Source organism: Myxine glutinosa, chromosome 3 (assembly GCF_964187855.1).
Source record: "Myxine glutinosa chromosome 3, kmMyxGlut1.1, whole genome shotgun sequence".
Lineage (NCBI taxonomy): Eukaryota > Metazoa > Chordata > Myxini > Myxiniformes > Myxinidae > Myxine > Myxine glutinosa.
In genome coordinates this window covers 106,805,860-106,831,778 of record NC_136263.1, presented here as the reverse complement: position 1 = coordinate 106,831,778, position 25,919 = coordinate 106,805,860, and the positions used below count along the sequence as shown (strand labels likewise).

General features: G+C 44.6%; 1 protein-coding gene across 6 annotated transcripts in view; it reads right to left on the bottom strand.

Annotated features, from left to right (window-relative positions):
- The window catches only part of LOC137423282 (zinc finger CCCH domain-containing protein 11A), a 129,091-nt gene that overhangs the window by 14,245 nt on the left and 88,927 nt on the right, over positions 1–25,919 (bottom strand). For all 6 annotated transcript variants that reach the window (XM_078774389.1, XM_068110244.2, XM_078774388.1 and 3 more), the window contains 5 exons: positions 22,113–22,214; positions 14,613–14,702; positions 12,683–12,872; positions 6,917–7,097; positions 6,551–6,746 (listed from right to left, as the gene is read on the bottom strand). In XM_078774389.1, the coding sequence (XP_078630515.1) occupies positions 6,551–6,746; positions 6,917–7,097; positions 12,683–12,872; positions 14,613–14,702; positions 22,113–22,214 (759 nt within the window). The remainder of the gene's footprint in view (positions 1–6,550; positions 6,747–6,916; positions 7,098–12,682; positions 12,873–14,612; positions 14,703–22,112; positions 22,215–25,919) is intronic.

The following is a 25,919-nucleotide window of genomic DNA, read 5'->3' as shown; positions in this document are numbered from 1 at the left end:
GTACTACCCTCGTCCCTCTATACAAGGGGAAAGGTGACCCTCTGGACTGTGGCTCGTATCGAGCGATAAAGTTATTGAAGCATGGAATGAACGTATTGGAAAGGGTGTTGGAGAGGAGGATAAGGAAGAAAGTGAAAATCGACGAAATGCAGTTTGGATTTATGCCAGGAAGAGGAATGACAAACGCGCTTTTTATTGCAAGGCAGTTGCAGGAGTGCATGGAGAAGAGGAAGAAGTTGTTTCTTGGGTTTGTTGATCTGGAGAAAGCATTCGATAGGGTTCCACATGAAGTAGTGACATGGGCATTGAGGAAGTTAGGAGTGGAGGAATGGTTGATCAGAGTAGTGATAGCAATGTACGAGAGAGCGCGCACAGCTGTAAGGACGAAGGACGGGAACAGTGGTGAGTTTGAGGTGAAGGTGGGAGTGCATCAGGGGTCGGTACTAAGTCCACTTCTATTTGTAGCTGTGATGGAGGTGCTGGCTCAGAACGTAAAGGAGGGTTTACTGTGGGAGTTGTTGGATGCAGATGATCTGGTGTTGATTGCAGAAAGTATGGATGGACTGAAGGAGAAGATGAACAAGTGGAAGGAATGTATGGAGACAAAAGGTCTAAAGGTGAATATCGGAAAGACTAAGGTGATGGCAAGTGGTAAAGCATGTGGTGAGTTAGAAAGAACTGGGAAGTGGCCGTGTGATGTGTGCAGGAAGGGTGTCGGAGTGAACTCCATTCAATGTATTATGACGTTGAGAAGAGTGATGGAAATGAATGTAGAAGGAAGTAGAGGACGAGGAAGACCGAGAAAGACTTGGCTAAAGGTGGTGGAAGAAGAAATGCAGGCAAGGGGGTTATAACAAGGGGAGATGCAGAAAATAGGGCAAAATGGAGAAGATTGTCATGGGGCCCGCAAGGCTAACCCCCCACTCACGCAGGGAAAATGGCCTTAAAATGCCTGTTGTTGTTGTATATACGTTCTGAAAACACAGAAATGTGTCCCTTCTGCGGTGATAGTGAAACCATTCTTCATATCCTTGGAGTGCTTGAGGTTGCCACCCCCCCCCCCCCCCCCCTTTTCTTCCAATTTTATCGTGTGTCATCCAGGAACTAGGCCTAGTTTTTACACATTGTGTTTATATTTCCGGTTTTATAATATTTCCCACCAGTGTAAAGAAGAGTGCTTTTTAGCCAACTATTTGTCTTCTGAGGCAAAACTTGTCATGTATCTTTCAAGGAAACACAAAATGTCTGTAATTTGGTTTATGATGCTGTTCACCCTTTTAAAGCCTTAGTCACGTCTGCACCTTCAATTTTGATCCAGTGATCATACACAGTTTTCAGAGCTGTGGTATCCAAAGGAATCCTTATGCATACTTGTTGATAGTGTCCTTACAGTGACTTTGTTGTTTTTTATGTTACCTTTGCTCTTATTTTAACCTTGTACAACAACTGCCTTTAATTACTTGGTTTCCTTTGCACTCAATGATTTTGTGGTAATAAAAAGGAACAAAAAGTCAAATGTCTGCCTGTCTCACCACCATCTTTGTCACAGGATCATCAAGGGCAAACCGTGAGATAATAGAGGTTTGGTATTCCTGTGAGACGTCAAAGGACACGGCAATTTGCCTCCAATATACAAAGCATTATGCAATCAACTTCAACACTGACAAAAGCCGCAAAATACGTGAAAGGCAGGGGGCACTGTGATTGGTGAGAACTTGGACCAATCCATGATGAAGAACCATCCTTAACGGAGCAACAGAACATCACATATAGGCTAGTGGCCAAATTAAAAAAGGGGCCTAAAATGTGAGAAACCCCTACCCACGGTAGAACAAGTCACAACCTATTTTTTCTTGAAGAGGGATGTTTGGGGAGTTAGAAAATCATGGTTGTGAACCTGAGATCATTGCACAACATTTTGAAAATCACGTTTACATAATTATGTACCACTGCAGACTGCAAAAATGGATTTAATCGCCACAGATTTTGGCTCATATTGGCTCATATATTTGTTAATACTGGTGCTACAAACACAAATTTGGTACCAAAATGTGCGGAATGATGACATATATATATCTGTAAAAACCATTTGTGATGTAACAAAGGCTTTTGTGTGACCTACAGGCAAAAATAGTGGAATTTTGCGCAATAAATCAGCTTCGGGTTTACCAATAAATATCAACAAAACAATTAATTTCTTCATAAGTATTTGAGTTGTATTACTACATATTACATCAAAATAACCCTCTATCATTCTCCTTTTTAGAAATATAACTCATAAAGATAAATCAGTTGAATTAATAGAGTTATTACCGAAACCATATGTCACCCCCCCCCCCCCCCCCCCCCTAAAAGTAACCGACATTGATTAATTTATAATACATGTATATGCATTAACCAAACAAGAATGATTTTAAATCCAGTTGCAGAAAATCAATTTTGAGCTTGATTGCCTTTTTCTAAAACTACTGATATATACTTATCTTTAATTATTTCATTTCAGATGCTTGTGCTGACAATTGATCTGCAATTATGGATCTGGAACCACCTGTTGTGAAGCGTCGTAAAATTGACACTGACCACTGCATCATATGCTTTAAACCCCTCAACCCTAAAAAGCAAGAAGTTGTAAAGAACCCAACATTTAATGGTTTGAGTGCAATCTTCAAAGCAAGTCAAATCAGAAAAGATGACGTTTATGAAAGTATCTGGCCTTTGCAACAAGACATATTGAGTCTTGATTTGAAAGTATCATTCCACAAATCGTGTCGGGCCAAGTATACCAGCAAGTCAAATATCTCCACATCCAACCCCAGTGAGAGTGACCAGCAACCATGCACGTCTGCGGCAACAGAACACACAAGAATCAGCAGAAATGAAACAGCTGGGTTTGACATCAGGACTAACTGCTTCATTTGTGGAAAATCCAACACTTCCAGAAACAAGCTTACACCGGTATCTACAGGAACTGGACAGTCCACTAGAGAAACAGTTCTGGCAGCAGCTGACAAAAGACAAGACAATAAAATACACATGCGCATGCTTGCCTTTCCAGATTTGTTCGCCTATGATGCCAAGTACCACAGGTTATGCTATTCACACTATATTTCAGAACGGAACATCACTGCTGCAATTCGTAAAGCAGGAGAGGAAACAATGGGCACATTACATGATGAAGCTTTTGATGAACTGAAATGTTATCTGGAACAAACTGTGTTCTCCAAAACTAAGACAGTGACACCCCTCGTTCATCTGAAAGATGAATACGTTGGATATTTGGTTTCACTGGGTACCACGAATGCAGAACAGTATAAAACCTGGAAGTTGAAGGAGCGATTAACTAAATATTATGGTGACCAAATAGTCTGTGCAACATTTTATGGCCACACTGACATCATATGCTCTTCTTCTGTGACCTTAGGTGATGCCCTGAGAAAAGCCACGATTCTGCAGAGCATGACTGGTGAACCAGAATATGAAGACATCCCGTCTGATGTACCATCAGCCATAGATAGTGAAATGCATACTTTGCATGCTGCAGCTGGTATCCTGAGGAAGCACATGACTGATATCGAGCATGTTGGAAATATGTATGCACCTGTCGAGGAAACAGATATTCAGCACTGTGCAGAATTCGTTCCTAATACACTCTACGACTTTATTCAGTGGTGCACCAGTGAGAAATCACACACGAATGTAACCAGCTGTAGTGATGAAGGTGTTATGAAGAACAACCTGAGGACGATCGCCATTTGTCAACCTGAGGACGGCTTTTAAAGAACTCTGTGATGGGGACACTGAAGTAGCTTCCACAAACCACGCTGAGCATGGAAAGACAAGGATGGTAAGGGATGAACAAGATGTTACCAAGATCACGGAATTTGTATCAAACGCACAAAATCCGTTTGACCTACGTACTGTACCTGACGAATTGGTCAACATCGCCACAGGCCAGGTTGCTTCACAAGAAGTATCAAACAGACTTGGACATTTCTTAACAGACGCCCAGAAATGCAACAAAAGTTTTATCGAAAAGCGACTTCTTGCTGACCAAACCAAGAGTTTCTGGGAAACAGACTCACGAACAAAGACACCAACGTTTGCGGACATGTCAAAACCCATGAAAACCAACAAACGAGATAAATTGATGGTGGATTCAGAAGTACTTTTCCGGCGGCTGCTTGCTGTCTCAAAGAAACGCGATGTCAGTCTGGAACAAGTCTTGACACATGAATTGGCTCCTGTGCCACCGTCCCTCTTCAACAATGATGGGACAATGCGAAAAACCAACAAGGCGGATCTGGCAAAGAAGTTAGAAGCTAATTGCGAGGAAGTCCAGGTGCTCGAACCCTCTGACCAACATGATACTGCTTATGTCATTGATGGGATGGCACTACTTCAGGCACTTGATGAAGCCCAGTTTGACACATTTGACGATCTCGGACGTACCATAATGCAGAAGATTCAGTCACTGCTTGCTAGTAACCAAGGTGTGACATCAGTTACATTGGTTTTTGACAGGTATGATGTACCACTCTCTATCAAGCAGCTGGAAAGAGAACGTTGCACTGGTGGAGAGTCAACACCCAGATATGTCATCGATGGACAACGCACAGTTCCAAACTACAGGAAGTTCCTGAAGAACACCACAAACAAATCAGCGCTTGCCGATTTCCTCTGCAGTTACTTGACAGTAGCCGCCCAATTGCAGCTTGAGGAAAACCAATCTGTCACACTGGCAGGAGGCTTTAACGATGGCCTGCTAGTTAAAGTTGTGGATCATAGAGGCATCCGGGAACTACCTGAATTGTTCAGCACACATGAGGAGGCTGACACACGGCTCCTGCTACATGCTATCCATCTCGCCAGAGCACACTCAAGGGTCATTGTACGATGTGATGACACTGACGTGTTGGTCCTACTCATCTATTACTGTGGGAAAGGCATGTTTGGGGACACCAAAGTGTACATGAATGCAGGTCACTGTACAAAAACAACGAATCGTCAGAGATTCATTCCTGTCAACAGAATAACGGACGACATCGGTCAGGATACGTCAAGTTGCTTGCCAGCATCACATGCTATAAGTGGCTGTGACACAACCTCCTCGCTGTTCAAAGTCGGGAAACGCACTGCATATTCGAAACTCAAGCAAAACATTGCACACTTGGCACCACTGTCATGGTTAGGCCAAACCAGAGATACAACCAATGTCGTCAGCACTGCCACAAAATATGCTCTGTCGTTGTATGGTTCAAAGTCAAGTCACACACTCGACCAACTTCGTTATGTTTATGCCTGCACAAGTGACAAACCAGCATCTCTCTTCCCACCAACAGACGATGCTTTCGAACAACATCTGAAGCGAGCAAATTACCAGGTGGCGATATGGACCCACAGCCATGTAGCGAAGCCTGTACTTTGGAACCCCGATGGTAATGGATGGCAGGTCAGAGACAACAAACTTGAGCCTGTCATGTTCCAAAAGGATGCAGCCCCAAGGGAGGTTCGAGATCTCACGCATCTCTACTGCACCGACGATGACTGTAGGCAGAGCAGAACATGTCATTGTATCTCTGCAGGACTGACCTGCACTGAATTCTGCTCGTGTAGTGCAGACGATTGTCCAAATGTTGATGATTCTGTTGTCTTTGACGACAGCACTGATGAAGAGCGTGACTGAACTTTTAAATGTATTACATGTATTACTTCATGTAATAGATGTACATAAGTTACAGTGCATGTTATGAATTCATTATCGTCATATGTGAAATAGCTTATATCAACATGATGTCAATAAAAGTCACTTTCACAATTGTGTCAGAATCTTAAGTCAATTCTTCATGTTGCATATCTGCTTCGGGATTTCTATCGGTCAGCATCAGTGGGGCGACATATGATTTCAGTTATAACTATATCATTTCAGTGACAATTATATCATTAGATATATTTTTCAAAGGGTAAATAAACTTGGATTATGTTGATGTAACAAGTATGACTGCAAGTCCAATATTTTTGAAGTAATTAATGTTTTTGTTGATATTTATTGGTAAACCCGAAGCTGATTTGTTGAGTAAAATTCCACTATTTTTGCCTGTAGGTCACACAAAAGCCTTTGTTACATCACAAATGGTTTTTACACATATATATGTCATCATTCCGCACATTTTGGTACCAAATTTGTGTTTGTAGCACCAGTATTAACAAATATATGAGCCAATATGAGCCAAAATCTGTGGCGATTAAATCCATTTTTGCAGTCTGCAGTGGTACATATGTAAACGTGATTTTCAAAATGTTGTGCAATGATCTCAGGTTCACAACCATGATTTTCTAACTCCCCAAACATCCCTCTTCAAGAAAAAATAGGTTGTGACTTGTTCTACCTTGGGTAGGGGTATGCCACCCAAAACCTCATTTGGCCACTAGCCTAATATGTCTTGGCTACTTTGCTCATCAAAAAGGTCAATGACAACGGGCTCCAGATATAGAGTTCCAAATGCACTTATGATGTGAGTTGGCCATAACCACACACAGGTATAACATTTACCTGGCATAACAGTCCTGGGTAGTCTAATCAGCCGTGGGCGTTTCTCCATATGCTGAAATGGCACTCGATCCTCTAATGTCTTCGCAGTGACCTCAAGATCATCATTGACTCCTTTCCTCTCAGTGCAAAGCTGGATTTTTTCCAACCTAATCTGCTCCAAAGTTTTCACATGAACCATGGCAAGTGGCAGTTTGTCCTGGGGTGAGGTTGTTATTAAATCGGATTTGAGGTCCATATATCAGTCCTCAAGCACTTGAGTATACGATGCAGGAATGCCATGTTAAAAACGCATACTTGTGCTTTACAAAATGGCGATTCACTCAAAAGCTCAAGTAAAAGTCATATGGCATGCCACACAACACCAACCTCGCGAGCACTGGTTTTGCTCAAGAGCAGTCGTGAAGATCGGTGGTTGCTGCCCGTGGCAGTTACGTTCATATGGTCTGAACAACCAAATTGAACCTCATCCGGTTCTTCCGTTCCCCGTCGTCGCATCTTATCACGGAGAACCTCAGATAAGGTTTTAATGTGGAAAGTGCGTGGTTTCCTGAAAGCATTCACGTCATTAGTCAAATAGATTCACAGAAACAAGCACACATAGGTTATGAACTGTTGCTTTCAGAGATTGAAGTAATACCAAAGATTGATTACAAAGATAATTACAAAGTTTGATCTTTCTACAAAAGAGGTAATTATTGATCTTTAATCCACATTCCATTTATTACCGTCGTGTCAGAGGTCCAGCTATCGCAGACCCTGTGAGCCGGAGGTCGAAGACCTCCGCCAAATGACCCTAATTATCTCTGAATTAATACTACGTTCAACAGATTGCAATCTATACAATAAGCTTAAGAGAATGGTTGGTCTGTGAGTTGCAATTGTTCTCAGAGATGGCTGAATAGATCTTCATCAAACTTTCAGAGGTTCATAAGAGACAAAAACCACAATCTTTTAAAGCCTTTTCCACCACACAATCCATACCCAAACTGAAGCCACCCACAATGTCAGCTATACAACCCAACCATGACAAAAGTAAATACAGTACCCTACTGTGAAAATGAGGTAGCACAACTCGAAAGCAATTACCCGAGTACATTGGTGTGCGATAGAGAAGCTGATGAAAAACGTGAAAAATGAGGAAGTTGTTGTGGTAGGAGGAGACCTAAATGGAGAGGTGGGAAGGAATATGGACGGTTTTTTAGGGAGTTCATGGGGGTTACGGATGTGGTGTGAGAAATGGAGAAGGTGAAAGGATTTTGGAGTTTGCTGATGGAGCTGATTTGTTGATTTGTAATACTCAGTTCCAGAAAGAGGATAATAAGCTTGTTACATACACGTCAGGTGGGTCGACGGCAACCGTTGACTACCTGCTGGTGCGGAGGCGAGATAGGGGGTACCTCCGGGACACAAAGGTGATCCCGGGGGAGGAGGCTGTTTCACAGCACCACTTGGTTGTATGCGACATAAGGGTGAAAGGTGTGAGGAGAGCTCGGCGGGTGAAGTACCAACCGAGAATGAAGGTGAGGAGATTGAAAGAGGTGTCAGTGAGGGAGGCATTAAAACAGAGGCTGAGTATGGCAGAGGATGATGTGGTTGGGCTTGAAAGTGGTTGGATGCCAATGAAAGATAATCTGTTGGGAGCCGTTGGTGAGGTATGTGGATGGACAAAAGGACCACCGAGGCACTCGGAAACATGGTGGTGGGATGATGAAGTTGGAAAGAAGATTGACGAGAAGAGGAAGAAGTTCAAGGAGTGGCAGAAAAGGCAGAGCATGAAAGTTATAAGGCAGCCAAGAAGGCTGCAAAGAAAGAGATAGCAAAGGCGCAGGAGGCATGTACGAAAATGTTCGAGGAACGCTTGGATTTGGAAGAGGGTCAGAGAGCGGTATTCAGGATTGTAAAGCAGACAGCGAAAGAGAGGTGTGATGTGATGGGGGTGAGTTGCTTGAAGGATGAAGTGGGATAAATCGTTGTGCTCCCAGATGGAATTAAAGGAAGATGGAAGAGATGTAATAATAATAATAATAATAATAATAAAAAAGGAGTCTTATATAGCCCCATCAAGCAGAGTAAACGACCCTCATGGCGCTTTACATTATCATGCGAACGCACACACACCCACAAACATAGAGACACACACACACACACACCTTCACTCTTGCCCTATTCCTCTCCCTCCCCATTCAAAACCCACAGATGTGTACTCCCCCTCCTCCCCTCCCTCCCCCGCACATGTACACAGACATACTCTCGATCTCTGTCCCACCTCAAACCAAAGAGAAAACAGGACTTAGACTTTGAAAGACTTGTGAAACAGATAGGTGTTGAGGGAGGTCTTAAAGGCAGGAAGAGAGTCAACATGTCGAACAGAGGAAGGCAAGTCATTCCAGAGCAGAGGTGCAGCAAAGGAAAAGGATATCTTGCCAAACGACTTGGTGCTGGTGCGCGGCGGCTCTAAGGTCATAGAGTCGTCGCTTGAACGAAGCCGTCGCCGAGGTTCATAGAGAGTGAGCAAATCGGAGAGATAGTGAGGTCCCGTTACACACAATGATTTATAACATAGTGTGCAAATTTTGTACTGCACACGAGCAGAGACAGGCAGCCAGTGTAAAGATTCAAGCAGCGGAGTAACATGGTCAGACTTCTTCGCCTTACAGACAAGACGAGCGGCAGAGTTTTGAACCTTTTGTAACTTATCCAAGAGAAACTGAGGGCAGCCAGCATACAAATAATTACAATAGTCTAGCCTTGAGAGGACAAGGGCACAGACCAGAGTTAGAGCAGCTTGAGGAGTAAGAAAGTGGTGAATGAATGCGATCTTTCACAGCTGAAAGTATGCTGATTTGCAAGTTTGAAGTACTGGCTTGGAAAATGTCATGTTGCAGTCGAAAACCACACCAAGGTTCTTGGCCGACGAAACAAAGTTTACATCGGTTTCACCAACATGAATAGTGGTAGGAAGTGAACATTGTGGAGGACATCTGTGGGATCTTACAATCATAGACTCTGTTTTAGCATCGTTCAGCTGAAGTTTGTTTTGGGTCATCCACGCCTTCACGTCGGCAATACAGCCTTCTAACACTTCATCAGTGGGCACGATTTGTTGAATCGTGCTTCCTTTGTACAGCTGATTGTCGTCCGCAAAGGCGTGGTGATCAACTGAATGTCTGGCAACAAGATCAAATAGAGGCTGAGTGTACAAAAGAAAGAGGATAGGTCCCAGGACTGAGCCCTGGGGAACGCCAAAGGAAAGCGGAAAGCGGAAATGGAATGGAAATACTGTTGAATGCAGAGAATGAATGGGATGGCAACATAGAGAGTAACCCAGTTTTAGGAACAGCAGAGAAGGAAGTTGAGGAAGCGATAAAAGCAATGAAGAGTAGAAAAGCGGGAGGGCCGACGGGAGTTGTGGGAGATATGTTGAAGGCAGCGGGAAATTGGGGTGTGAAGAGAATGACAGAGATCTGCAATCTGGTGGTGAAAGAAGGCCGCATTCCAGTGGATTGGGAACCGAGTACCCTCGTCCCTCTATACAAGGGGAAAGGTGACCCTCTAGACTGTGGCTCGTATCGAGCGATAAAGTTATTGGAGCATGGAATGAAGGTATTGGAAAGGGTGTTGGAGAGGAGGACAAGGAAGAAAGTGAAGATTGACAAATTGCAGTTTGGATTTATGCCAGGAAGAGGAACGACAGACGCGCTTTTTATTATGAGGCAGTTGCAGAAGTACATGGAGAAGAGGAAGAAGTTGTTTCTTGGGTTTGTTGATATGGAGAAAGCATTCAATAGGGTTCCACGTGAAGTAGTGACATGGGCATTGAGGAAGTTAGGAGTGGAGGAATGGTTGATCAGAGTCGTGGTGGCAATGTACAAAAGAGCACGCACAGCTGTAAGGACGAAGGACAGGAACAGTGGTGAGTTTGAGGTGAAGGTGGGAGTGCATCAGGGGTCGGTACTAAGTCCACTACTATTTGTAGCTATGATGGAGGTGCTGGCTCGGAACGTAAAGGAGGGTTTACCGTGGGAGTTGTTGTATGCAGATGATCTGGTGTTGATTGCAGAAAGTATGGATGGACTGAAGGAGAAGATGAACAAGTGGAAGGAATGTATGGAGACAAAAGGTCTGAAGGTGAATATCGGAAAAACGAAGGTGATGGCAAGTGGTAAAGCATGTGGTGAGGTGGAAAGAACTGGGAAGTGGCCGTGTGCTGTGTGCAGGGAGGGTGTCGGAGTGAATTCCATTCAATGTACAATGTGCGCTGAGTGGGTTCATCAAAAATGTAGTGGTTTGAGAGGGTCATTAACCAGTGTGGCAGCTACATTCAAGTGTAAGGTGTGCACAGAGGGAGCTGCAGATGGAGGAAATGTTGAGTTGGATCTTGGAGACGGTGTGAAGATGGAAGATGTGAAAACATTTCGTTACCTAGGAGACATGCTGGATGGAGAAGGTGGATCAGACTCGGCAACGGTTGCTGGAGTGAGATGTGCATGGAAGAAGTTTCGGGAACTGAGTGGCGTGCTGACGAGGAGGGCAGTGTCGTTGAAGCTGAAGGGAAAGGTGTATGCTGCATGTGTGGGAAGTGTTATGATTTATGGGAGCGAGACATGGGTAATTAACGTAGAGCAGTAATGAAGGCTGGGAAGGGTTGAAATGCGAATGGTTCGGTGGATGTGCGGAGTATTGTTGAGAAAGAGGAAGACAAATGATGAATTGCGAAACATGATGGGAATAGAGCCTGTGATGGATGCTGTGAACAGAAACAGTTTGAGATGGTTTGGTCATGTGTTGAGGAAGGATGAAAGTGACTGGTTGAGAAGAGTGATGGAAATGAATGAAGAAGGAAGTAGAGGACGGGGAAGACCGAGAAAGACTTGGCTAAAGATGGTCGAAGAAGAAATGCGGGCAAGGGGAGTAACAAGGGGAGATGCAGAAAATAGGGCAAAATGGAGAAGATTGTCATGGGGACCGCAAGGCTAACCCCCGCTCTTGCAGGGAAAATGGCCTTAAAATGCCTGTTGTATTGTGGCAAAGTTATGAATTGTCAAAACAAAGGTGGAAATTTTTTTGGTTGTTGAAAACAACAATAAAACCAATGTGGTCGGTTTAAAATTGCATGGCATTCCTTCAGAAACATTCATTTATCTTGGCCTAACTGGAAATCTGGATTAACGTCTCCTCCGAAGGAAGGGATGCTCTATCAAAGCAGAGGCATTTTAGAAGTCAGATTTCCAGTGGATGCAAACCCCAAAACAACGTGTGAGCTCACAGCACTACCTGCCAGCGAATCTTTGCCATTCAAAGTGATGAGACATATGCTATTGTCACACTCTTTTCCCCTTCACTCTCATCTTGAATCGCTTGCTTGAACAACCCAAATTCCATTGCTTGAACAACCCAAAAGTAATACATGAGAAAGTTTAGTGTTTAAATTACAAACACGAGGCACTCTGCTCTAGGTTTCAAACAAAATTGCTGATGTCGAAAGACTCACTGAAATTGTCCATCAACTGAACAATTCAGCATTCTACATCATCAATAACTTAATTTCACTCTCAATATCGTTTTCAATGCAGTCAAATCCATTCAGTGTTGACATGCCTTGTACAATCATGTTCAAACCCCGCTAACCGGAAGCGCAAATAAGCGGTAACCTCCTACAGACAGCCACGCCCCTCCGCTTGCCTGCCATCCCATGTGGGTTCCGAGTGCACATTCGCACCACAAACGCACAGCAAAATGCGTTCGCCCCCTGTGAAGTGAGGAGCTCTGAGCTGAGGCCAAGTTCAAACATCGCTGAAGACAATGTGAGCGCAGCAAACCCGTGGCCAGGATGACACCAGCAAGAGGCCTGCCTGGGCCAATGAACGAGCCGCAATAGGGCGAAATGGGCGGCACATGAACCTCGCCCCCAGTCCGCCACACCTGGACAAACTGATCATTTTAAGATAAGGAGCCAATGCACCACTAAACCCTAGTGGCCCGCAGGACTACCTATTGGTAAGCGGGCGAAGTCAACCTGATTCTCACAAATTATATTCTTTAAATGTTTGTAAATTCACAATTCACAACCTCACACCACAGTGGCAGAGGATATATACAACGATGTTACAGCTCATAGTAATAATGACACACCTTTCCCGAGCATTATCATTGCAAGCAATCTCTGCAGAAGAATTGGTCGAATGGTCGTTGATTTCTGGTTCAGGGGGCTCGGCTTGAAGGACCAAGTTTCCAGGTGTGTCAGGGAACGAATACATTCCCAATGACTTTTCCCACTGCATCTTTGATTGGTTCATTTGAGCTCTCGATGACACTCCCTGCCCTGCACAGCAGACAAACAAGAAACATTACCCCAAAAATATGTCCATTAAAAAACGAATTTGCTCAACATGAAACGTTTCCTTACTTGAACAGTGGCAAAATTGTGTGAGGTTTGTCAGCCTTGCCATTTTTAAAGTGTTTGCTTTTTCAGCATAACTTGAAACTTTTGCTATTTTGGACACCATATGGGGATGACAGAAAAAATGTTTTTAATGAACATAAAATATCAAATGACCAATAGTTGAATGGCACATTGTCATAGCACACTCCATAAATGGGATTTGATTTTAACAAATGCACTCAATTTGGGAACAAGTAAAAGAAAAACATGTTTTAGGGCTACACTTTTTTTTTAAGTTTTAAACTTAAAAAAAAAAAATTATTATTTTTTTTTTATTCAAATTTGATAGATGAAAATGTACCAGAAAAGAGGGCCGTGGGCCATATTTCAGCTCAAAAGGACGTATGTAATCTATAAAAAGATCGGCTCAAATATTTGAAATGGGACAACAAACAAAGTTCAGATGAAGTTAAATAAAAGTGTGTAAAAACAAATCAGGTATCAATTTGCTTCAAAGTAAATGCCAATTGAGGCAATTATGTGATTCAGAGGTTGAGATAGTGCTATCACCATGGACAACAAAAAAAAAGGAAATGGTCTTGGTCCTATTTGTGCTGAAAGTAGATGTTATCAAATAATCAAAAGAAAAACCAAGAGCGAAGTCGATGGCCCGCCACCACAAAATCCCCACACTTCCCACATAAAACAAAGTTGAAAGAAGGCAAAAAGTTCCACTGGGAATAACCCAATATCAAATTTGAGTTTAAAAATTCCCCCCCATTTTGACCTGTGACCCGAAGTCCTCACCCCATGGGGCATGAATCGAGGGTAAAATCCCCAAAAAATCGTTACATATTTCATCAAAAGATAGCAAAAAGTTCCACCAGGAATGAGCCAATATCAAATTTTGAGTTGGGAGCAGGGCCAAAAATAGCACCACTCTTGCAACTTCTTGCCATGTAGATCATAACAACCAGGTTTGGTGAATTTCTGTCCAACCATTTTGGAGGAGAAATTTTGATGGGCAGACAGACAGTTGGAGCCGATTAAAATATCCCCGTTTTTTTCAAAAGGTATGGGGATGAAAATAAACTGGTCAGTACCTTTGTCTTTTCAAGGGATGTACTCAGACTAGGGAGGCAAACCCACACATTACATGGATAGTTTGGGGTGTCCCAAATTAGTCAAATTAATAATACTAGGGCATGCCCGTACTATATATATATCTAAAATTATATCCCCCCCCTCTATTTACATGAAATGGTTTGGTCCATTCGCAAAGCCAAAGCGAACGGCTTGCGAGTACGGTGACAATCCCCCCCCTCTATTTACATGAAATGGTTTGGTCCATTCGCAAAGCCAAAGCGAACGGCTTGCGAGTACGGTGACAATCCCCCCCTCTATTTACATGAAATGGTTTGGTCCATTCGCAAAGCCAAAGCGAACGGCTTGCGGAGTTTGGTAAATAAATCGCCATAGCTCGGTAACTACTTCTCCGATTAATATGAAACCTTGAAAAGGCACATCCTCGGGTCCCCAGCAATATACCTGGCAAGTTTCAAGTATATCGGACCCGTGGTTGTCGAGAAACAGCGGTCACAGACAAACACACAGACACACACACACACACAGAGATTACTGGAATTATAGATAGATACATCCAATGGCAAAAAGACAAACCTATTGCAGCTCCCAGCCTGGCCCTTAGCTCGGACTCCATTCTGCGCTGGCCAAGGCGTTGCTCTATAGAGTGTCCATTGGGAGCAGAGTCTGTGGTAACAACAGCCCAAGCCATATCAACCAGCTTTAGCCCTTTGGTGCCCATTTAAACAACACAGCAATTACATCTTCTTAGCTCATGACCTGTGACGTAATCATTGTCTTCCACAGTTTTCAAAATGGATAAATACATATCTCCAGGGCATAGTTAAAACACCACAGATAAATTTAATTGGTACCTAAATTAAAGTAGTGCTGAAGCATTTCCAAACTTTATTAATAATGTGCACGATACCACCATATGCCTCTAATCTTTCAAATTATATATATTTCTTTCTTAAGCTTTGAAATAAGCTTTCTTAAAAGCTTTCTTTCTTAAGAAACATATATATTTCTTAAGCTTTGATTCCAAAAAAATCGTCAAAAGTGCAAATAAGGCTTTTATTCTTTGGCTAAAGGGCTGTGGATGGCATTGCCTTTTTATATGTAAGGCCAAGTGTGGTGGACACTAAAATGCTGGGGGTATCAAGCGTTATAAGATTATTCTCTGAAGGTTATTTATACGCATACGCCGGCTGCGGTTTTTTTTGACCAACAAGGTGGTTGCAACATGGGAATTCTCCAATGACGAGCTCAGCTTCCAGACGCATGGGATCAAAGTCAATAATAGCACCTAATTTTGTTACATTTATCCCATTAAACACCTGGTTTGCCATTTGGTGTCGCGAAAGCTGAACCACCACTGTATCCAAGCAATAACGCATATATATAAATAAATATATATATATATTGTTATGGTTTTGAGAGTGTAAATATAACATCATTAAAGGTTAAAGGTTTGCCCCCATAGTTAGTCCACAAGCAACACGTAGGCCCATTAGAATTAGTTATGTCATCGTATATGTAAGAGTAGGCCATTTCCCTAGTGACATCTGCGTTGTGTAAAGAAATAATAAGCTTAGGTCCTTTTCATTTTGCGGCCACCCTCCAATCTCCATCATGGGCATAATCGATCCCGCGCCCCATTTGGCATCCCTCAATTTGTTACGCTTTGGGCTACCCGCGGCAGTTTGTTACGCTTTGGCCGCCAGCAGCGTTCGCTGCCCTTGGTTTCGCTCGAAACCAGTCAAATGCCACGAGGTAGGCCTGAGAGAGGGTGGGGCCGGCGTTGAGGTCGGGGAACGGCAGCGGGTGACGGTAAGGGCAACAAACAACCAGGGCTCAGTGGGCATGGCTTGAGAGGGCGTGGTAAGGGCGCAATTAGCAAGTGCTGGAAGGTTCGCTGAAAAGGCTATATAAGCGCATGCACAAAGCCCTTGAACTGGACTCGCTGGGGAAGGCTGGCTTTGTATGAGGACTGGCCAGGAGAACTTCGTTGAAAGAGGACTCGCATGATAAGGACTTGTTGGCAGAGCGCATTGTGAGCGGACCTGCAAGGAATCGCGCTTTGTGAGAGGACTGTCCAGGACTTGCAAGGAATAGCGCTTTGTGAGAGGACTTGTTGGGAGAGCGCATTGCATAAGGACTTATTGAAGGACTCATGCGAAAGGACTCACGTGCACACGGCAGTGGCGACAGGACTTCTGCGGGAGCGGCGCTTTGCTAAAGGACTTGTATTGGGGGCGCTATTGAACTTGTATTGGGAGCGCATATAGCGCCTGTCCATCTATTACGTACGCAGCCACGCCAGCATAATCGCCCAGCCAGCCTTACCTTTCGCCCCGTAATTGTCCGATCCGTGCCAACGACCCGCGGGGACCTTCTGCCGCCCTGACCATCTTCTTCGCGGTGCGAGTCGAGGACCGGAGCGAACTGCCTGGACGCCATCATCCCTGGACCATAAACCTGACCATCTACAACCCCGTGTGAGTATGTCTGAGTGTGAAACGGGCCGGTGTCCTGGGATAGGTTAAGACTGTATTAAGCTGCACTGTGTCTCTGCATCCGATCCTTGTATATACGTGCATAGTGTAAATAAACCATCTGTTCTTCCTTGTTTCTTCCTGATTCGACCATATCAGTGATTTCCTCCATTGGGTAAGCGTGGCACGATCAGAACCGCTCAGATCGGGTTTAGTCATTGTTAACGGCTCGGATCACGGTTCGCTACCGCTCGGCGTTTCCACCTATAACCGTGATTTGGGCGGGGCTTCTTTCCTTGCTTCCTGGGCCGCGTTGGTAATTAGGTATTAGTGATCAATCCTATGACCCTACCTAACGCTGTCCGGAAGTGACGTCATAGGTCCTGGGTCCCGTCGGCTAGTAAAAGACAAGGGGACTAACCCCCCCCTTGGTAAGGGGAGAAGGCCGACCAGGAGATCCACAACAATATATATATGTATGTATGTATGTGTGTGTGTGTGTGTGTGTGTGTGTGTGTGTATGTATGTATGTGTGTGTGTGTGTGTGTGTGTGTGTGTGTGTGTGTATGTGTATGTGTGTATGTGTGTGTGTGTGTATATGTGTGTGTGTATGTATGTATGTATGTATGTATGTATGTATTGTATGTATGTATTGTATGTATGTATGTATGTATGTATGTATGTATGTATGTATGTATGTATGTATGTGTGTATGTGTGTGTGTGTGTGTGTGTGTGTGTGTGTGTGTGTGTGTGTGTGTGTGTGTGTGTGTGTGTGTGTGTGTGTGTGTGTATATATATATATATATATATATATATATATATATATATATATATATATATATATATATATATATAATGAAAATGTTGGTTGTTGGTCTGGTACATACATTGGGTGGTTGCATTTGTAATGCCTAATGGAGTCTCACTGATTGCCGTTTACCAAGCTGTTAAACGACAGGCTGAGTCAATATACTGGGTGTTAATTTAACGCCATGACAGGGACTTAAATCAGGAAAAAGGAAATATATTGTTGGTTAAAACTGAAATTGTGTACGTAATTAGTGGACAGAAAAAGATTGTTGGTACCCTCTTGTTGGTATTGCTGGTCACCGGTCCGGGTGTGTGCCCAGGTGTATTGTGCGTTGTCATAGCTTGCCGATGGTGGGGTTGTGCACCAGGAAGAGGAGGTGCTGCATGGTGGAGCGCACCTCCCAGGAGTGCAGAAACCTTCCAAAAAGTTGAGAGACTCAATGGTATGGGGGGCGACTGGGAAGCGTGAGTTTTAGAAGGGAGTAGTCGGCTTAGATGATGCAGTGTGTGTGGCCACGATGGCGTGAAGCTTTCATGTGTGTGAAGAGTATGTCTGGAGAGGAGGTCAGTCAGGTAGGATGGGGCCAGGTTATGGAGGGCTTGGTAGGTCAGGAGGAGGATTTTGTACTGAATTCTCTGGGGAATGGGGAGCCAGTGAAGCTTATAAAGGACGGGGGTGATGCGGTCACCGGTCCGGGAATGGGTGAGTAGACGGGCAGCGGAGTTCTGACCGTATTGGATTATTGAGGTTTGGTGATTATTGGTGATTATTGAGGGTGAACAAGAGAGGCTGTTGCAGTAGTCCAGACGGGAGATGATGAAGGCGTGGATGAGGGTTTCTGCAGCCATGGAGGAGAGGGATGGACGGAGACGGGCGATGTTTTTCAGGTGAAAGAAGGCTGTCTTTGTAATCTGTTTAGTGTATTTGTCGAAAGAAAGGGTTTGGTCAAAGATGATGCCAGGATTCCGGATGTGAGTGGAGGTGGGTGGATACTGGGAAACCGTCGATGTTGAGGGCAAAGTTATGGGTGGATTTGGTGAGCGTTTTGGGCCAATGAGGATTATTTCAGATTTATCATAGTTAAGTTTGAGGAAGTTGATTTGTAGCCAGGATTTTATTTCAGTGATGCAGTTTGTCAGGATAGAGCGGGTTGCGGTGATTGAGTTGTTGTAAATGTTGTCAATTTGAGGAGGATGAGAATGTTGAGGTTGCCGGCGTCAGAGGAGAGGAGAAGGTCATTGGTGATTTTGAGGAGAGCAGTTTCAGCACTGTGGTTGAGGCGGAATCCGGATTAGAATGTGGTGTGTTATTGGCAGAGAGGTGATGTTTGAGTTGAGTGGCTACAGCGCGTTCCAAAACTTTGACAGAAAGGGTAGGTTGGAGATGGGTCTGAAATTATTTAGGGTGTCAGGGTTGAGTCTAGGTTTTTCCAGAATGGGGGTGAAGTTTCACGAGTTTTTGGGAAATCGGTATGGGTAGCTGGATTACATTATTTTGAATAAGTTATTAGTGATATGAGTAATTACGTAAGTAATTATGAGTTATTATGAGTAATTAGTAAGTATGAGTATTAGTTATGAGTAAGTGATCATTTTAGTAAGTTACATGTTTCGTTTTGTGAATCTGGGGACAAGCTAGTTTGATGGGACCCTGGGGTCTTCTGTGTGTCTATGTGTTTGTCTGTCTGTTACACTGGACTCTGGGATGTGTTTTCATGAGACGAATTTCAGAATTGATGAAAATTCAGTGAGTATGGTGGACAACGTGAAGTGGCTGGTGCGAAGGAAGTGGTTGGGAAAGTTGGACCCCCCCCCCCTTCACGAATACCCGGTAGGGTAGCTTAAAGGTAGGTAGAGGGAATAGGTAAATTGTGGTGGATATTGGCACCTGTGGTGCGTGTGGTAGAATGGTGTTTGGATGGGTGCATTAGTGACTGTGTGCACACCAACAGGGGAAGGAGTAAAACAGGACACCTGCACTCAAACAGTGAGAATCTATTTTGAGTGAGTCACAGTAGGTGAGAAAAATTGACCAGACGGTAAGACATATGAGAACTATTGTATTATTTTTATTTTTTTATTTTTCTATTTTTATTATTCTATTTTTATTTTCAATATTTATTTCCACTATTTTTATTTTCAATAAATAGACCAGGTTATTTTTATTATTTGTTTATTTGCGACAATAAATAAATAACAGGGGGAGGTTAATGGTGGTTTGTTGGTGGTAAAACTTGGTTGAAAGTCGAGTTGAAACAATTTATATTGGGATATTGGGATTTATATTGGGATTACAATTTATATGGGATTTATATTGGGATATTGGGATTTATATTGGGATATTGGGATTTCTATTGGGATATTGGGATCCATTGTAGATATGCCTTTGTAGACATTGTAGACATGCCATGGACAGCCATTGGGCCAGAGGCTGAAATAACCTTGTAGGGAATTCTTATAGGGAATTTGGAAAATGCGAGGTTTCCTCACATCCGCAGGTTCGGTGATAAAAAAAATGGCACATTGATAAGAGGGCTACTCCAAAGCATTTTGCTTCCCCGTGCTATTGCGGTGATTAAATGTCGCGGCCACCAAAGGGTGGACACTGACGTTGCTCGGGCAACGCAAGGGCGGACGAGGATGGGATTAGCCGCCAACCAAAGGATAGGACGCAACATGCTATAGCACACGACGAAGTGTTGGACACGGTTGTCCATATGCGCACAATGGTTATGCAGAGGGCACCCTCGAAATTGTGATTTGTGGTGTACTAATCAAGGCTTTAGCCCTTGCGTGTGTGAGAAAATGTTTCACAGGATGGACAATGCAGAAGGCACCAGGAAAAGCCAGGCTGGTGACCGTCAAGCTGACCATGGATCCAAATGAACCTCCGGCTGTCTGCGTGACTGCGGACTGCGGATCCTGGAACGACGACCCGAACGAGCCACTGGGCTGGGATGAGGAGATCTCCGCTCCGAAGATTGTTCCTCTCCGAAGATTGTTCTTCCGTGGTTGATTTGCCCGATAAAGATTTTACTGCCAACATTGATTTTACCGATAACGATTTTGATTACACTGCAAAATTGGATTTGGATTCGGATGTGAACCTGATTTGGTCCTCACGGACCCCGCCTAATGATTCTTGTGCTACTTATGTCTCACGAGCTCACAGCAGTTCAACCATTACTGACTAGACTCTGGATGTCGACCCAACTCCGGACCCGACTGCAACACTGGGTCTGGTTGTCAAGGGACCTGACACCAATGATACTCTGGATTCCGACTCTGTATGTTCGTCCAAGGACGACGACTTCGACTCGAACAACTTCGACTTTAACTCAAAGGAAGTTTCTCTCCCTCCTTTGGATCGTAATGTTTTGTTTTATGGCAAGAAACCTATGCCGTCAGATGCTGATGATGTTATGTATTCCCCAGAACATCAGCACCTACAAGACCTTATGAACATGACCATCGATTGAGCGCCGAAGATCTGCAAGGATTGCGCCTGGGAATGCTTGGGCGAGCTCCAGCTAGGGGGGAGTCCTGGCTGCACCTTCGAGACCAAAGGGTGAGCCGGGAGATCCTCTCGGGTATGGACCCCGGCCGAACCAGACGTCCTCGTTGTGGATTTGACGCGCCATTGGATGATCATGCCTCTATGGCCAACTCACACACACACACGAATGGTCCTTCTGGGAGCGATGCGGGGTGCTTTGGGTACGGGGCATGCCCACTTGGGCTGCATTCGCGTGGTATTTTTCATTTACTGTCTTCCTACTTTGATTGAATAAAGGCCTTTGATTGGCTCGTAGATAACGTTGTATCTTAGATCCAAAAGGGCGGTATGTGCGGCTTTAGACCCCTTTATCTTTATCCCCTTTACCCCTTTATACAACTTTATCCATTATATTTCCTGTTAAAGAGTTAAGTTACTGTGATGGCATGTTCTCTTACTGTCGAAATATTCCTTTGAAACTTGCTATATCCTTATAAGGAGTTATATATTTTAATAAAAGCCAGACCCTGATGGCATAATCCTTCACTCTGTGAAGACCAACCGTATCTTTCCAGTCTCCCTGACTGTGTTAGATCACTTTCATGTTTGGCATTTTTACGACTATCCACCCTCGCTGAACTCTCCCCCCAAAAAACAGGATTCTAGAAAGTCGTCAACATGTTGTTTGACCCATGAGTGACCTTGGGCGAACCGAGGAGACCACTCTGTCTTTCTCTTTGTCTTGAGAGCTAAAACCACACCCCAATATTCCCTTTATAAAGTGAAAGCTTGACCGAATTATTTCAGAGCATCTTGTTGGAACGTTGGTCTTTGTGAGCTTCTGTCCGACGTGTTTTGCTCTCCACAAGCTTGTGTTTGACGAATCCAATAAATATATCAGTCGCTCTTTCTATCAGTCTTGAGTCCTAAGTCAACGGATCCGTCATATATATATATATATATATTCATCTCCAAAAATAAAAATGAAAAAAAATGCGCCCATGTCCAAAGGAAGCGTTCAGATTGGCATTTCTAATATGAAATAGGCAAAACCGAGAAACCAACAAATCCCATTAGAATTACCCTTTAGAACCCTTTAGAATTACACATGGTGAGTAAGAAAGGTTTCTACGTTTTTGATGGACAGACTGACATTGCCAAATATTGAAGTGGCTTCACTGCTTAAAAATACATCAACATAAGAAAACAACCTTCTAAGAATTGAGTTAAGCAAAAATCAAAGTGAAACAAACAGTTGGTGTGGACATATTAAGCGATGTGCTGAACTCACGATTCTGTCTGGCTTTGGCCACAGCAGCCTCAACACCTGCAGCAACGGCTATCAAATCCATTTCCACGAGGTCATCATCCACAACACGGCCACTTGCACCATCTTGGATAAAGTTGAGAGAGAGAGAAAAAAATAAGATGTTCATCGGACAAAATCAAAATTCCACCATCTATTTTGTTTTGGTTCTCGGCGAATAGCAGAAGTGTTCCCAGGAGGTCTTGGGTCACACAATCTGTATTGTGAGGACCACATCCTATTTATTGTATAAACTAAGACAATGTCCGTTCCCTCAATAACAAAACACGGCTTGGTTGACCCCCACCAAATTTTGCATTCATGATTGGGTCAGGCCATGGGGCCATGGGCACACAACTCAGGGTCAGGCCATGGGCATTAGTTAACCACCACCCCCCCCCCCCCACCACCCCATTTTAAATAAATCTGTGGGAAGACGACTTGCAACTTTCACCTGCACACATGGAATACAACATGCATTTTAAGGCCATTTTCCCTGCTAGAGCGGGGGTTAGCCTTGCGGTCCCCATGACAATCTTCTCCATTTTGCCCTGGTGCGGTTTAACCACTGACCCCTGCAGGAGGGAGAAATGCGGGTGGGAAATTATGCTAATTCTGAAAACTAGTCTCCAAGGCTGGCCAATTCGCTCAGAGCTCATCCACAAAGTTACGTGTACTGTATTCTGAGCCGCTCAAAGCTCCAATGTATCATGCAGTATGCATGGGTTCCCAATCTGGGCTCTTTCAGCCATTTCTCCCATGGAGGTGATGGAGAAGAAAACTCATGTTATTGGCATCTCTCAACAAGAGGTGAGTCCCTCATTCTGCTTTTTGCTCAACTCTGTTTCATTGCCGTACCTATGGCCTCACTCCTCACATCTCTCCATAATCACCCAGCATGTCAAGGTTACACACGTTCCCCCAAAACCACACACCTGTTTACCCTCACATTTTAAAGCTCAATCTAAATCCCTATATCCTCTCACATGTGGAACCAACTCGCTGTGTGTGTGTGTCTGTTGTCTTGTGCCCTTCCTTTCAGCCTTTCAGCCATTATCACCTCATGCTTTCTTGCATTCTTTGATATTCTTGTTGCCGACCTCACAACCCCCCCCCCCCCCCCCTTTTCTGCCACGCAAGTGCGACGTCTATCTCCCTGTTCCCTTTTGTCCTTCTGTCAATGTGTGAACCTGCTACCCTCTGTTATTTAGCGCTTCTGTGAACATTAGTTTGTTTAAAATATATTGTAACGGTTTTGAGAAGTGTAACGAATTTGAGAAGTGTAACGGTTTTTGAGAAGTGTAACAATTTTGGAGGAAGTGTAACGAATGTGAAAACATTACAATGTGAACGTTACAAAAGTATGGTAACACCCTGGTAATGTAAATAATGGTCGCAGCCGTCCTCCTAGTTAATTCCATGAAACTTACACGCAGGCCACGATATATCTTTTTAAATAGTGTATTTCCTTATTCTATGTAGGCTAAATATGTGTTTCCCACTAGATTGACTTTGCATTGTATCAAACAAAATAAGCGTAGGCCCTTCCAATTTCCCCAATCATCTCCGCTCTCCAAAGTTCCTTTCAAAAGGGTGCGAGTGGTGTTCAATCCCGCAAGCCGCCATTGCCCATGTGCTAATCTCGGAGAAGAAAGGCGTGTCTCCCCCTCGTCATAGAGGGGAGGAGTGAGCCAACCCCACTTGGCCAATCAGCACCGCGGTGAGCGACCCGGTAGGCGTGCCCTCGCAGCCGGCGGCTTGATTCCGCCCGGGGTAATAAAAGCGACGGGAAGGGACTGCTTCAGCAGATGACCTGGGAGATGAGCGAAGAGGTGACATACGAGAGGAGCGGTGAGATGCGAGACGCTCCAAGCCAAAGGGGAGAGGTACTCGGAGAGGAAACCAGCTTTGGAGGGACGCGCTGAAAGGAGGGAGACGGCTCCACCAGAAGGAGGAGCAGGTGTGCCCGAGCCAGCGCGTGACGTCTACAGTATCGGCAGCGGATACGCGACGGAGGGTTTTCCTGCCAAAAACGCGAGGGATTGAGAGCTGCTGCCTCCGACCCTGCCTCCCTCTCCAGCAATCCACCTCAAGCCCTACCTGCCTGCAATATCCCCCGTGTAAGTGTGAACGTCGTCTGTCCTACTCGTTGTCTTGGGGTTAAGTAAATTGAATAGAATAAGCTAACGATGCACTGTGTGACTGCTTTCTCCATCCATTGCTTGTAAATAATTTTGGTCGCTCTTCCTTTTTACTTGTGTGTGTATAATAAATCTGTTCTTCCTCCGTACTCTGTCTTCTTCTCTTTTCCTTCTCTTTCGGTCGCTTCAGAGGTTTCCCGATTGAATATCTGCGGTGCGATCTGGTCAACGTCGGGTGGAATCGGGTTCTAATCGGGGAGTAACTGTTCGGACGCGGTAATACCAACCGCTCGGTAAAATAACATCTTTAACCGGGTCCGCAACAATTGGTTGTCAGGAGTTGGATTTGGACCTGGGACTAAATTTGTTAGGCCCAAATTTTGGAACACCAATTGTGTTATTAAGCAACAATTGGTGTCGAGGAGTGAGATCGGACCCGAAGCGCGCTTAACGCGCTCAAAATTACAAGCTGCCGAAATTTATTTTGTTTTATAAAACCCGAATTTTGAGATCGCGCCATGGACAATCAAGGCGATCGGATGTCGGTGGGAGAGATAGACAGGGTGGAATCGACCCAGGACCTCGGGGAAATGTATGTGGAGGAAAGGGAGGAGGAGAAAAATGGCAATGTGGTTGCGGGGGTATCAGGCGCACAAAATGGCGCTCTTGCGCACGAGGTTGGGGCAGCTGCGGCCGCACCCTTGGTACTACCAACGGTGGCCCAAATGCAAGCCTTCATGGCCCAATTCATGGTGGAAATGCAGAGAGAAAACGACAGTATGGTACAAATGCAGGCGTCCCTCAACCTGCAGAGTGAGCAAATGAGGGCTCAGAGTGAGCAAATGGGGGTAATGGGGAACCGGATGGATGCTCAGGGTGAGCGATTGGAGGGCCAAATGGGGGTAATGGGGAACCGGATGGTAGCTCAGGGTGAGCGATTGGAGGGCCAAATGGGGGCAATGAGGGACGAAAGGAGGGCTAACAGTGAGCGATTGTTAAACAAAATTGAAGCAACAACGAACGGAATGAGGGCCGATAGAGAGGCAAGGGAGCAGAGGGACAGAGACCGCAAGTTGGGCGAAAGGGTCCCAGGGGTGCACAAGGAAGTAACGCGGGTCGAGAAGCGCCGGTTGAGCGAAGCGGAGGAAAGCACGGGTACAATGACGGGGGTAGAAATCGCGACACGGGGTTTGGAAAAGCCGGCGACCGCTGAGGTAGAGGAGGGTGTTTTATTAAAGCCAGCGGTCGCCGAGGTTAATAAAGAAAAAGCAGTGCTGGGAATTAAAATTGAAGAGATGACGGAGGTAGCCCGGGAATTGCAGGGAGAAATGGATTATGTACAAAGTCCCTGCTCACATCACGATGCTGTGCTTAACCCGAATGGAAGTTTGCAGGTTCGCGTGGAGAAAAGGATCCCCCAGGTGAGTCGTGCTGTATATTGTGCGGGTAGATTTTGCAGGAGGATGTTTAGCGACAAAAGAATTTTCGCGCGCTTGGGATCGAGGAAGCATCCGGGCGTTGGTGAAGGGTCCCGTGTGAGTGGAAATGGCACGCGTGGGAGGAAAAAGTGTGCGTCGGCGAGTGGGTGTGTTATAAAGTGTGGGAGTGAAACCGAGTGCGAGTGAGAATGCACGTCGGGGTGTACGGAGTG